A 14,195-nucleotide genomic window follows, 5' to 3' on the forward strand; every position below is an offset into this window, starting at 1 on the left:
CCTAACTAAAATGTTTGCAATGATAAAAAACAACAATTATTTCATATTTTACACTGCATTATACATCGAAAAGTTTTATCTGTCCCTTTGGCAACATCCAACAAAAGAAAAATATTTGAAAGGAAATTTTTAGTTCGAACTCACAAAACACATGAAAAAAAAGTAACCATACAAAATGGATTAGCTAAAGCTAAAAGACTCTTTGGTATCTTTATAGGGAGGAAAAGAGTGGAGACTATTATCTAAGTACACCTTTGAAATGAAGTGAATCTTCTCAACTTGAAGTAGTCTATGCTCTCTTTTCCCTTTCAACCAAAGAAGAAAACTTCTCAAGCAGCCATAAGAACGATGCCCTTTCACCTTCTGCATGTATTTCTACCGTAAATTCAAAACATGACACAGATGGGAGGAGACATTAAGAGAAACTTTTGTAACGGACTCCTAGAAATCAGAGGATCAGTTCATTTTGAGCTGGATTTGGCGATGAACTTGCACAAGGAACTCCACATACGACGGGCCGCTTGCTGTCCTGTCCTCTACCATATACGACAGAAACAACATTCCTGAATAGTACCAAAAATCAGAAGAACAAATCAGCATCTACAAGTTTTTATCAAATTAACACTACTAATTAGTAAGCAATATTGCTATTCTAGAAACCTATAAATATTATGTTAAGTAACTAGACATTGGTACTAGCTGCAGACATGAGCTAAGCTATGCTGTTACTATTAGTGTAAGACTGATCATTTCACAAACACGAAAAGATAAATAACAGGTAGCCTTTGTAGTTAATGCTAAGAGTCTTTGAAAACTGATATTCGTCCAGAATTACTCACCTGATGGATCTCCCTTCTTGCACAATTTTATTCTGTAAAGATAAAACATAAAGACGTAAGTATTAGGATGAAAAATATCTAGTTAGGAGAAAAAAACGCATAGTGAGAATATCGCTAAATACCTTAAGTAAGAACATCTTTGCCTCCTTATTTCATTCACCGCATCATTTAACTTCTTTGATAACTGATTATCATACTGTTGCAGCACATACTGTAATGAAAAGTTATCATTGCTTAGTAGGCTTCGAAAATGCCAGAAAAGAGATTTCTTCGTTAATGGTTTCAATAGTGTGATAGGTAAATATGATGAAACGATCACAAAAGTCACAGCTGGATCATGCAATAAAATAGTACAAATGCCAGATTTCGTTGCTCTTAATCACCCTACAAATTCATGTGCTAACGAAGTTAAATTGAGATTACCTGGTTAGGAATTTCAGCAGCTGAAGGAACAGCAAAAAGTTTCTGCAGAATATCAGAGTCCACAGATTCGCCAACATATAGTAGACCATCTTCACCATTCTCAAGAAAATAGACTCCCTCATTGCTAATGTGTTCACTTGACAATGGGATTGGAGGAGGAAGGACCGCTCCTTCATTGTCCTGATAAATTAAAAAGCAAGAATAATCAAAACTTTAGCAAGCTGCATATATATCACGTCTTCAGAGAGATCTGCTAACGAAAAGTAGCCCAATCATACCTTCACATCAAGGTCATGAACAGAAATCATCCTGGGATAAACCAATGGGATTGCCAACGGAGTAGAAAGGGAAGATACATAGTTGATCCAGAATGATCGATCATCAACTCTCCCATCCGTCCTTAAACCCACACTTTTGGTCAATGCTGAAGGAAGACCCATGTAAAAGGAAATAACATCAAAATCAAAATTCATTTTCTATTACTCATGTCCACAGAAGCTATACGATCCTGACAAGCCCTATGCGGTATGTTGCATTTCACACTCAGAAGGTACAAGAGAAAACAAAAAGAGATAGCGAGTAAGACAATCAGTACTTGTAATTCACACAGAACATATTTCCATACATCTAAAGAAGTTAAGGTATCTATCTTCACTGCGGCCACATTTAGTTACCAAAAAGTTAGCAGAAAACGAAAACAACTGTCACTTAATATCTCTTAAAAGTAAGCACACATAGTAGGTGAAAACGCAATAAATATTCACTTCTAATTCAAGACAAGGAAAGTAAAACAATTTCCGTAGCACAAAAGAGAACCAGAAGTTGTGTAAAAATAACTTAAAAGTAGAAAAAAAAGGAACTAGGAAATACCAAGAGTATATAATGGAAAAAGCTTGAGCGCCTCGGGAAGAATAAGTTGTCCAGTTGACGTCACTGTAGCACAAAATTTACGGTAGGCATAGAGTGCATTAATGCAACTATTAGTTGCTTGCTCCTTTACCAATGGAAGTGCCTTTGAAGGAATTTCATTTGCCGCTGCATAAAAGATAACAATACAGATATTGGTACATAATCATAACACGAAAAACAGTATAATCAGTACCGAAACAGTAACCTACCTTGTTTCAGCATACAAGCAAATTGAGAATCTAGGTCAGCTGCGCGAAACAAATTACTGAGCATGTTCGTACAAGAGAGTGATAATGTGGTAACCCTGATTCTTCTTTCTCCAAATATGGTAGTATACAGAAGGGCGCACTGAAAAAAAAACACAGAACGAACATAGAATAACATCAGTTGAAATGGAACAGACTACCAACCTTTTTTCGTAAAGTACATGAATACAAAATATACCTGGAAAGCACATTCAGCTCCGTCTTGTAGTTTGTCATCATGCTTTAACGTCACCATTACAGCTTTGTCACAGTCAATCTGCATTGGCAATCAAAGAGTAAACGGAGTATATACCATAGTGCATCTCCTTGTAAACTTGTAGAAAAATACTATGTGTTTTCCTATTTGCAAATATTGTGTTACTTATATATCATAACAACTTTCATACAGGATCACATACAGAGATATTTTTCATTGATATTGACACGAAATCAGTAGAATACAATATTATCTAAAAAACTAATTAGGAAAATTCAAGGAGGATCCACTCACCGCTGGGAGATCAATGTCAGTTGGAATGCGTTTGCAGAAATTCCCTGAGTATTCTTGCACTTGAATACCCTACAATTATCGGAAACGGTGGTTTACAGAAAGCTATTTAAGCTGGAGTTAACAGAGTAACGCATGAAGCGAACTCTCCACCGCAAAAACATACCTGGCTGCATCTGACTCGCATGACAGCCTCAAAACCCTGTGGCCTAGTTATATTCCATTTAAGATCATTGTAAAGCTTGGGAGGATCTGAGAGAGCTGAGAAAGGGTAATAACAATACACCTGGGAAAAAAGTTTACAATGGAAAGTTTAAGTTCGGCGAAACCTAGACATCAAGCTCAACATCCATGAACAAAAGGACCATTAATGATGCATCAAGTAAGCAATACTTTCACAGACTATTGTCAATTAGGATTGAAAAGTTGCTACGGAAATAATTCAGGCATGGGCTTCTATAGGAAAAATGCATTCAACTGACAGAGACAAGTAAGATTCTCTTAACACGAATATGAGTCTCTATTCAACTGTGATAGTTACAACTAACATTCAAGAAAAACTAAAACAGAACTTGCAGACAATCAGAAAGGATAAGGAACTTTGGAATCACCTGTCCTCCAGTAGTTTTTGGAATGACGGATATTGAAGCCATGTCAACATAGGCCTGAGTTGTGACAAATATATCTACACAGACCTGAGACATTTACGAATGGCTTAGATAGGGAAAAATTATTGATATTAAGACAGAATGATACATTGTAGATTCTTGATAAGCAGGCGGAAACATTATTAGTTAAATTCGTCTATTGGTATACCTGGTACTCAGCAAGTTCAATAGCCATGGTCTTTAGAGTTTTGTCTGCTGGTTGTAGTAATTTATGGGCCTCCTGGTATCAAAATTATATGACGATTCAATATTTTGCAATGAACCACTACATTCTCTGAAACGGAAAAAAATATGTTTACCTTTTCACCAGCAGACATGTTAGCTCTCCCTTCGGCCTCTCTGGAAGAAAGTGCTCCAACACCAACAGAACACAAAACTATGGGGAAGATTGTCACCATATCAGTTAAGTCATAGAGGTACTGAGCAGTAAGATGTATTATGAATAGTGAGCGTTGGAGCTTATAATAAATATATGATTTTCAGTGTGGATAGATGGATTCTAAGTGATTGGAAGCACATGCATCAATATACCCTAATATAAAATAACCAATGGTAAGTATCATACTTGATTGAAATACCATAAGCTTCCCTCCTTTACTCTTCATCGCCAAGAAAGCAGCCTACAGAAATGGAGTTGTCAGACATGAAGTCAAAACACATGCGGAGACTAGTAGATATTATCTTCCGCATTTTTTTCCAAAAAAAAAAACATGGAAGCTTGGCAAAATCAAGAATAAACTTTGCACCATGAAATGGTGATTGAAACTTCTAAACTAGTTGACAAGGGTTTAATGCTTACTAAGCAACGAATTCATAAAATCATGGTGGCCATCAAATTTATCAAATTTCTACTTGTACTACCAATCAGACATTCAGGTTAAGCATATGCATCTTCAGTGATTCCATACCTTAACTGCTGCACCAAAAGCAGATTCAGGAGTTTTACTTTCCTGAAACATTGTTGGGATACTATCCAGCAAAAGCTCCAGGTGTTGACGGCACTGAATTCCAACAAAATACAATAAATACAAAAGTATGGGAAAGAAATTATGATAACCAATCTTAAGAATAGTAGCCAGCATATACGACACATTGAAAAACAAGAATAAAACTAATCAGGGTGTGCTCAACTAGATAACTGACTGACCTCAGATAGCTGAACAATGACATCTGTTTCTAAAGGTGTATAGACATCTTGCACATCAGGGACAATGAGCATCAATGGCTGCACGTAAGGGGAGGAAATCAATTCACAGGTGGCAGTAATCAGTTGAACTTCACCAAGACTTCAGGAAGAGAAAGAGACAGCACCCATTTCGGATATCATAGCATCACAGGGATGCAGAAAACGACTCTTAATTGGAAATGACTTTATGGCATCACAAAATAATATATAGAATTTACCGTGCCAATGCAATAACTTCAAGTAAAGCAACAAATGCACAATACGACTGCTGAGTCTGTAGCCCAGTGGCCCAGAAGATGACCATTTATTTACGATCCTGAGAGAACAGATCTCTCTTTTTTCCACCCAACAATTACAAAAGAAGGAAAAGACTAGGCAAACAAATCACCTGTTGCAGTGCACGTTTCAAATTATAGAAGTGGATTGTTGAGTCAAATGTAGCAATTCCAACAAATGTCCTAGGACCTTCCTGCAAACGCATACAGAGATTTTTTAATTTTTTAATGACTTAACGCTAAATAAGAATTATAAAATCACTGGTAACATAACCATACCCTAACGAAAGTTCACAGTCTCACTATAAATAAGGACACACGCTAACAGATATGCAGCAGAAGCTACCGTCTAAATGATTAAGGTATGAACACCTTAGTATGCAAAAGGCGTATTGCAAGTTACATATCATCACTAAAAAACCCAAAACGTTTGAACAGGGGCTGTACTTAATTTCCAATAATACAACCAAAAATAGTAAAGACTTCATACACATATAACCAAATAAATATTCAGAACAGAGTAGAGATCATTTGACTGTTTTGGAATGTTGGAAATGGTGACACAACTTACAGGAAGGTCTGAAAGTACTTGCTGAATTGCATTGCAAGCAGCTGCAGTAGCACCTGTTTGTATAGCATTCATTGAGACATCAATGAGGAAAAAATACACTGCTGGCATTGGATCCCGTACCTATTCAAAAAGATAATGATCTTAGTTTCCATTCATTCCCAACATGTCTGATCATCAACTTCTACCAAAAGGATGTTAATATCAATATAATTTGGGTGGTGCTTCACTAGATCAACAGTACAGCATGTATAGAGAAAACTATTTTCCACCATAGTAATGGGTTATCATTTTTCGGGAAAACACAAAATCAGAGGACAGAACATTTCATCTAATACAATGGTAGATTCCAGACGGCATAAAACAAATTGACATCTTTTGAAGTAAAACCAAACAATTTTACATACAAGAAAGTTTCACATACTGACCATGTATTCTTTTGTAGCAACAAACTCAACGGTTCCCCTACACAGCTCAGGTCTTTCATCAACATCCCTACGTCTACCATCTGGACCCAGATTACAGTGATAGTCACGGGGAGTCTCATCAGTGTATCCTGTGCAAAAGAAAGTTGATGAGGAAACGGATCACAAAGCCCACCACATCATTTGACTCCCACAAGAATATTAAAATAACAATATATAAGAAGTATCTCTTAAACAAAATCATGTTGTCATCTTTCACAATCAGTTGAATCCAGAGTGGAAGAAGAAATCTTTCAATCCAGGAAGGTAAAGCAAAAAATGCTAGTCTACGCTTTTAGCTTAGAATACTCAATTACTTCAAAACTTGATCCATACTATTGCAGTTACATAGCTATAACTTAGGATTATGTGGCTTGCATAACTGAAAACAGTAACATTTACCACAGAAATTACAGATGAACTTCCTTCCTTGGTCAATGAACTTCATGAAAGGATTTATGTAACCCTTACAGCGTGAACATCGTACAGGTCCACCCTCACCAAAGTCGACAACCTGAACCATAGTATAGATCAATGTTACCAGGAATTGCTTCTTTTGAAGATGTAAATGAAAACTTATATTTCAAAACAAAAATTTATATACTTCACAAAGAACTCTAAATATACAGGTACATGCAATAAATAAGAGCAAGGGGTAATGCAAATACTAATACGAATAGCATAGAAACCGAATGAACACACGCTTTGTTTGGTGAAAGAAGGCTCACTTGTATAGGCTCTTCAGATGGATGAGATTGAGCCAGCGGTTGGACCATCAGCGCCAGTTGCATTCCAGATGTAGACAGAAGATCAACTGTACATGGGATCTATTGCGAGAAAGGGTCAAAAGAAAGGTATCAAGTTCCTAAGAATTAAAGAAGACAATGAGAAAATATTAAACTGTAACACATCCCACCATCAAATAATATATGCTTCATTGTTACCTGATTGATCGTGCACCTCATGTAACGTGGACTACAATTTCCGGTGTCTCGAACAACATAATCACTAGTAGCAGGCTTCAAAAATAGAAGAGAAATTCAGGGAAAAGATATGGCAGTTAGACAAAACCACACATACAAAAGATATGACATCTTAGACTAATGTCCAAATTGAAATTTGATCAGGTATACACACCGGGGGAGGATTAGCCTGATTACTCTGACGCGTTTCAAACACAGTTGGGCTGGAGCTTGAACCTGGCCTTGGGATTTGATTAGGATCAATTCTTGCGGGTCCACCAGGAGCAGCGGCACCAGGTTGGTCCATGGCAGTGGGTATGTTGGTCATCGACTGATTTGGCAAAGTACCCATTCCATATCTTGGTGGTTGCATTGGGCCAGGAAAACCTAGAGGTGGTGGGGCAACCTACTAACATTCAAATTTGAGGAGCATCAGAATCTGCCATACAAAGGAGTGAAAAGACTTTGCTTAACAATGAAACAAAGAGCCACAAGCTAAAGCACTACATAAGTTGTTGTTCAACTGACCACAAGACAGAATCCTAACAATGCCAATTCAAAATTTTCACGGTCAAAATATTACAAAGACCGGTGAACTAGTATGGTTCCTGTGTGAATGAATTTAGATACACATCTACATTCATTGGTGATTACCTCACAGCAGGACATGTTTTCATCATTCCGTTCATATATACCACAAAAGTTACATGACAAGAACATATCCAATAACTGTATCTGGACATACCTGTGCTGATGGTGGACCATAAGGCAAGCATGCCCGAGGGAAAGGTCTTGAAGGAGGCTGCGCATAGGGTGTCTGTGGAGTTGTAACAGCACCACCGGGGAACTGGGATCCCCTCGGAAACCCCCCTGAACCAGCCATTTGATGCCCATTACTGACTGGACCACCAAGCATGCCCGAGGGAGGCATAGACATGCCAGATCCGACAGGTGGAGGTGAACCAAATGATATTGGGGGAGCTCCTGGAGGAGGACCTGCAGCTACATTACCCGATGGACCAAAAGCTGGAAACCCACTAGAAGAGGCAACAGGCTGTGCCACTGGTCCTCCAGTCATTGACGGTCTAGAGCCAAATGGTGGCTGACTAGAAGGTGGACCAGTAGGTCTGTTCAAGGGTACATTTGACTGAAATCCAGCTGTTTGTGATACCGGAGGTGGACCGCCAGGTCTTGCCAGCCCAGCAGGAGGTCCAGGCCGGGACATGGGTGAAGGTCCACGTTGCGGAACTCCATAAGCAGGGGACTGTTGAGGGAAAGATTGTGGTGACTGACCAAACGGAGGAGGTGGTCTGGGACCTGAACCAGGCATCATTGGAGGTGGTCGATTCAAGCTCAAGTTCTGCATATTGTCAGCTAAAGGATTTGAGTGCCCTTGTGAACCAGGGTAGAAATTAGGTGGCCCGGGATACTGCTGGTTGTTGGGTCTAGGTGCCCCTGGAGGCACAGGAGCAACCATGCTTTCGAAACCAGAGATAGAGATCAAATCCTAAACCTTCCTCTACAGACTAGAGTTTCGTCGAGTATATTATTTGCCAAAACCTACAAAATCCAAACAATCAAATCAGTAATTGGCACAATTTAAAGAAAACGAAGTAACAACAACACTGACACAAAACAACAATTATCCAACCAAAATCACACAGACTTGGTGGAAGTAACTACACAACTTAGTCTTGGAAGACAATAATAACTATCCAAAGGCAAGATTTTTTTTTTTTTCTTGTTTAGATCATATTCATACAGACCCCACAAACAAAGGCGGATGTATCAAGAATGGTAGTAAACTAAATAAATAAGGAAAGCTTGAAATCTGATCTGAAGGAAAAAAACAAACAAACCAAAAAAAAGCAAGAAGCTTTAAAAGGGTCTAATCGAGAAAATTGCAATCATCGCAGAATCAAATATGTACGTACCCGGAATTGAGCTAAACCTTGGGAATTCTTCAGATTTGGATGATAGCGATCCAAAAAAGTAATGATAGAAAAAGCTCAGATCTATGGACAGAGTGAGAGAAAGAGAGACACAGCGACGGCGGTTAACGGCGTCGTCGTGGTGTCACACAGGATTCAGACGACAAATTAATAATAGTATATAATATTTTCGCTGTCCGTAGAAGACATAAAAATAATTTACAGTATCTTTTAGCAAACTTTCAACGAAATCGAAGGGTACAAGTCTAAAAACGTTTAAAGGAGTTGCAAATTTCCTTTTTTTTTTTTTTTTTTTTTAATCATTGTCCGTTTCGAAAACACGGGTCTACTCTACACAGTACAAACTCTGTCTTGTACTAAACCGGACTCGCACAAGTTTGGTTTTTATCGACGACTCTAGTTAGTTTAGTTAGTATTTGTTGAATTGTAAAATACTACATAACCAACAAAATTCATACTTTCAGAACTATTTTTCAAAACATGTTTCATACGAATAATTAAAATACCAGTAATAAATGAAATTTGTGATGTTATGGATTTGTAATTTTTTTTATTATAAATTTTGTTGAATATTTGTTTTCTTTTTCTTTTTTCGTTTACAACTTAACTCTAGATTGGCAAAGCGGAGAGGGGAGCAACAACGGTAAGCAGCTGAAGCAGGGGCGGGGAGCAGGGAGCTGTGAGCGGGGACGGGGAAGAAGACCTTATTTTTTTTTTAATAAATAAAAATGCTTGAAACAAATTTATTTATGACTAATTTTATTAAAAAACAAAATTATAAAAAACATCTTGTTCAGAAACAAATAACGAAAGCAAAAAAAAAAAAATCATCTACGAGCTCTCCATATATGCTCCATAAAGGAATATTGAAAGCATATTCGAGTATATTGTTGATTATTTGGACTCAAGTCAAATATTTTTTTACCAGAATATTTTTGTTTCAAAATTAATATATTTTAAGTGATAATTATTTAAAAATAATACCCCAAACTCTCTCAAATCCAGCGTCATAACACTTTACTTTTTATAGCAGTTATCATTTTTTTTAATACGTGTGAAAGGGATAAAATTATTTTTGATTGGCGTTGAGCATGGGCGTTTGACACATAACGCTTGCAAAAACGCTTTGCCAATCTAGCTATTACACATGCACGCACACACACTATTAAGATTGTCCATGGCCATTTAAATAAATTACATAGATTTATAATCTTTTTGGTTACAAGTAAATATCTTTCCACATCAATGTACACATTCGAACAATAAGCAATAGCTAGATGATAGAAACCTCTGTTTCATCATGCTTAGTAGTCAAATTTGTATAGGTTATATATCTCATTCAAAGGGATTTCCTTTGGAAATATAAGCATTTGGGTTTACGCAAGGATATCCATTGTTTGTCTGATAAAATGTATGTGCCGGGTTGAACGCGTTTCCTTCAGTACCGAGGCCATTAATCTCTTGCCTTTGCATTGCATACCAAAATCAGTTTTTTAGTTTCAATAACCATAGAATCCATTCAAAAGGACACTAAAAAGAGTCAGAGTCTGTCTGAGTAATGTACCTGAAAGATGGGGACATGTTCAAATGTGACTGCTGCCCCATTAGTGCACCTATTTTACCAAGACCAAACTCTTAGAACTGAGTCCAACCAATAAAAACTGTCATATTACAGAAATTTCATCTTACCAGGGGAATAATTGGATGCAAGAGCTGGAGAGTTTGGGGATATAGCGGTTGTATGAAAAGGTGACTGCGAGGTCATCAGTCCAACGGAATCTGCAGCTGGACTTGAAGTATCTGAATACCGTATTGGAGCTGACACGTGAGGTAAGCCTCCTCCTTGCACATATGCCATAGAAGGAAACTGCAAAAGATAGATTAAAGATAAAGGAACTGAGAATTTACATTTTCATCAAATATAGTAACAAAATTTTAACTCTAGATTTCCATACTTGTGGTGTTTGGTTTGGAGCTGTATCATCATCATAGCTAAGATCAAAGGGATTTGCTGGTTTTGCTGTATATGTTAAGGCGCCCACAGCCTGCCAAGAAAAGGATATCAGCATAAAACCAGATGCTGTAACTATCAGACCAAACTATTGTGCCTATGAAAACTATACCATAGGATATTGATAATATTGCATGCCATATCCCATGCCATGATGTTGACCATGAACTTGCTGCTGGGGGGCAAATGAGAAGCCTCCAGTGAAAAGGTCCTGCCAATGGTTAGATTCTTATGATTGGAGATTCCCAGCGGTGTGTCCAAATTTCTCTAATAAAAGAAAGGTTTTGTTACCTCAGGAAGCGCTTTTCTTACGCTAGAGTGTGTCTTATTTTGATGATGTTGCTCAGATCCAACTTCATGAGCATAATTTCTGATAGCCAGTACTGTCGATTGTTCCGTAGAGGTATCTGGTTGTTCCTTAGGTGATATAAATCCAACATGTGTTTGCAAAGCGTTAGGACGTGGGAAAGAAAAAACAAGTTTTATGGAAACAATTGATTCTTTTCAAAACTCTGTTTATGATCCGGGTTGGCTTCATTCAACCAATGCATCTTAAACTCCTGAAGTCAAGAAAACTTTTGAAAACTACTGCAGATACCAACCTGGTTATTTGTAGCTACACATGGTGTAACCGTCTCTTGTGTAATTAAGTTATCAGCAGCAACAGGTAACACTGGAGCCGAAGAACCAGCATGAGCATGCGCAATTGTAGGTGATGCGACAAAAGAGGTGTCACTGTCTGGTGTTCTTGGCGTTGTCTGTGTCTCAAGGTTCCCTGCAGGATAATTGTCTACAGAAACAGTAGAGGAAATATCACTACTACTCCATTGTTCACAGTTGTTTGTTCCAGGGACAACAGAAGGAATAGAGAGTCCAAACAACAAAGCCTCCAAAGAATTAGGAGCTGGCTTTTCAGTGGATGCTGGAATCTCACTTGAACGCTTACTAATGCTTTCATCAGCAGATGGTTCTGCAACTGGTACATCATCGATTAAATTTCTAGGACTCTTCAATTTCTCAGATGATCCTGGCATCTGCAAAATGCTACTTGTTCACACATTAACTGTAGACAATATGTATACACACACAACACAATACAGAACCAGACAAAGAGACATATTAGTAAATTACCTTATTATTCCCTGGATCCTTCTTTCTTTCAACTTTTGCAAAATTGCCTACCCGCAGCTGAGGAGCATTGTCGCCTAAGAGTTCGCTGGTATGGCGTACAATGGGAAACCTTGGCATGTCTTTGTTATTGAAGAGGTCAAGAGATTTGGAGCTTCCTCTGGAGTCCTTACGTGCATCATATCTCTTAACACTTCCATCATCTCTAAACCTATCATCAACAATCTCAAAACGGATAGGACTCTTTGGTAAACCTCTGGACCTTGGATTATGTGTAACATGTTGTTGATTATGGTTCTTGTCATCAAAATAAAACTTGAGAGATTCACTTCCACTCCTCCCAACAGCACTAGATCTTTCAGTTTCATATTTATCCAGAGATTGTAGACTTCTAGATCCAAGAGAATTTGCACTGGCCATCTTACTTCCCCTGTAATCTTCTATGACAGCCTGAGAGGATACACCAAAGATTAGCAAGAAAAGAAAAACTGAAAAAATGTGTAAAGAGGTACATCCGCAACATTGTAACATAGAATATTGTCCCAAAATGAGTTGGCATATATTAAAAAGGTAAACGTAATGAAGTAAACGTAATATTAAAAAGCAGTTTACCGATCTCTGCCCTGAGTCATTGCTCTCACTACTGTACCGTTTGTCCACATAGACATTCTTGATGAAATCTCGGAGCTTGAAAATATTACTGAACAAGAAGCAAGAAAGTTGAGGTTAAATTTTAGTTTTGCTACTCTTAGAGTTAACTCAGCTGAGATTAATAAATGTCCACGAACCTGCTATCGGGGTAACCATCACGGTGAGTATCCCATTCTTTAAAATAAACTTGTCTGGCTCGCTGCAATGAACAAGCAAAGGGTTATATAACACAGCGATAAGTGATTAAAACAAATGAGGAGTTAAAATATCAAACCTCGTTTCCTCCTGCACGAAGTGCACCAACTTCTTCTACTGTGAACTTGGCCATCGATACAGATTTCACACGATGTGTAAATTCTCGACTGGAAACACACACAAAAAAAAACAAAAAAAATTTGGAACAACACTTTCAAGCTTCCAAGCTTTTCCTGTTGGACTGATAGAGAAATCAAGAGCAAAAGACTTACTGGATTCCACTGCAATTTATGCAGACAAAAGTCCAAAAAGTTGAGCAGACATATTGTGGACCCTGCAAGATTTCAGACGTTAAAATAAAGAACAGAACTACAATGAGCCTTATAGAGGAAATATATAACCTTTAATTTTGATAAGCATGTTATATATTTTGTTCAATCTCACTCTTAAAGATGATCATTGATTAGGAGATTAAAGAAAATATCAACCAAATTTATAGCTAACTGATATGAGCTATTTCAAAAAGACTGCTTGAAAATGATCATTGCCCAACAAGTTAATACAATTCAGCTAAGAAATATATTGTACCAGACTATTGCAATTGATGCACCTCCGGTTCTCGGGAAGCTTCAATAGACTCCGGATAGCCTTTTCGATTCGCTCGTCTTCCTTAATTCTGCTCCCCATTCTTGGAGAAATGCCTCTCTCATCAAGAAAAAAAATCAATATCTCAAATGAGAGAAATCCTATCAAAGAGCAACGCCATCATTACCTGAGAAAACTAAAGCACTATCTTAAGCCAAAAGCATTGAGGTTATTCTAATAAGTCATGTAAAAAGGCGAGAGAAACATGGGAAAATATTTCAAGCTTGAAGCCCTTGTGCTCTAAAATGCTGAAAACCTCGTTAAAAAAAATTACAAAGAGAGAAGAGAAAAACCTTGCAAAAAGATTATAAGAGGAGGAAGCAGCCGAAAAAAAGAGAATGGAGGTAGAAAGAAGAGAAAGAAGCTCTCTCAGGGCTTGTCCAGACCAGAGAGATGACAAAAATAGATGGCTGAAGCCAGCAAAGGAATGAGACATTCTCCGACAAAACTGCTGCCTCATAGATGCCCGCCGTTGAAATTTATCTCACCTCTCTCTCTCTCATTTAGTTAGCTTATTGACAAATGGAACTTGTAATGTAAGCTATTTTCTTGTAAACTATACGATT

The 14,195-nt window shown here is 37.7% G+C and overlaps 2 protein-coding genes across 7 annotated transcripts; both read right to left on the minus strand.

The window, feature by feature from the left end:
* Positions 1-20: 20 nt before the first annotated feature.
* On the minus strand, positions 21-9,509 carry LOC104720009 (protein transport protein SEC24 C). Its single transcript, XM_087469054.1, has 25 exons — positions 8,982-9,509; positions 7,793-8,607; positions 7,223-7,453; positions 7,030-7,104; positions 6,814-6,912; positions 6,488-6,599; positions 6,050-6,177; positions 5,625-5,744; positions 5,167-5,247; positions 4,740-4,817; positions 4,501-4,593; positions 4,158-4,212; positions 3,892-3,968; positions 3,741-3,812; positions 3,536-3,619; positions 3,091-3,210; positions 2,928-2,996; positions 2,616-2,693; positions 2,381-2,519; positions 2,133-2,297; positions 1,541-1,686; positions 1,263-1,442; positions 962-1,050; positions 840-871; positions 21-563 (listed from the first exon to the last, which is right to left on the minus strand). The coding sequence occupies exons 2-25, from the start codon at positions 8,522-8,524 to the stop codon at positions 457-459; spliced, it is 3,162 nt and encodes a 1,053-aa protein (XP_087325180.1). The 5' UTR covers positions 8,525-8,607; positions 8,982-9,509; the 3' UTR covers positions 21-456.
* Positions 9,510-10,162: 653 nt separating this feature from the next.
* On the minus strand, positions 10,163-14,177 carry LOC104720011 (uncharacterized). 6 transcript variants are annotated; one of them, XR_015568432.1, is made up of 14 exons: positions 13,923-14,177; positions 13,573-13,756; positions 13,257-13,318; positions 13,064-13,151; positions 12,927-12,988; positions 12,751-12,838; positions 12,142-12,588; positions 11,613-12,044; positions 11,302-11,417; positions 11,123-11,221; positions 10,955-11,044; positions 10,689-10,866; positions 10,564-10,612; positions 10,163-10,464 (listed from the first exon to the last, which is right to left on the minus strand). XR_015568432.1 is itself a non-coding variant. In XM_010437986.3 (14 exons), exons 2-14 carry the CDS (start codon positions 13,669-13,671, stop codon positions 10,335-10,337), a joined length of 1,950 nt encoding a protein of 649 aa, XP_010436288.1. In that variant the 5' UTR covers positions 13,672-13,756; positions 13,923-14,177; the 3' UTR covers positions 10,163-10,334. The 6 variants fall into 6 exon arrangements, 3 of the variants coding, with proteins under 3 accessions (XP_010436288.1, XP_087325181.1, XP_087325182.1); XR_015568431.1 differs by having other exon boundaries at positions 11,123-11,205; positions 11,302-11,427; XM_010437986.3 differs by having other exon boundaries at positions 11,302-11,427.
* Positions 14,178-14,195: the final 18 nt, after the last annotated feature.

This window comes from Camelina sativa, chromosome 10 (assembly GCF_030686135.1).
Source record: "Camelina sativa cultivar CO46 ecotype springtype chromosome 10, ASM3068613v1".
NCBI lineage: Eukaryota > Viridiplantae > Streptophyta > Magnoliopsida > Brassicales > Brassicaceae > Camelina > Camelina sativa.

Coding starts and splice junctions, on each gene's coding strand:
- LOC104720009 (XM_087469054.1), bottom strand. CDS start 8,524: ATGGTTGCTCCTGTGCCTCCAGGGGCACCTAGACCCAACAACCAGCAG. Junction 5,248..5,624: donor AAGTACTTTCAGACCTTCCT/GTAAGTTGTGTC, acceptor ATGCGTTTGCAG/GAAGGTCCTAGGACATTTGT. Junction 2,520..2,615: donor GAGCTGAATGTGCTTTCCAG/GTATATTTTGTA, acceptor TTTTTTTTTCAG/TGCGCCCTTCTGTATACTAC.
- LOC104720011 (XM_010437986.3), bottom strand. CDS start 13,671: ATGGGGAGCAGAATTAAGGAAGACGAGCGAATCGAAAAGGCTATCCGG. Junction 11,222..11,301: donor TAAGAAAAGCGCTTCCTGAG/GTAACAAAACCT, acceptor AACCATTGGCAG/GACCTTTTCACTGGAGGCTT. Junction 11,045..11,122: donor AATATTATCAATATCCTATG/GTATAGTTTTCA, acceptor TTTTCTTGGCAG/GCTGTGGGCGCCTTAACATA.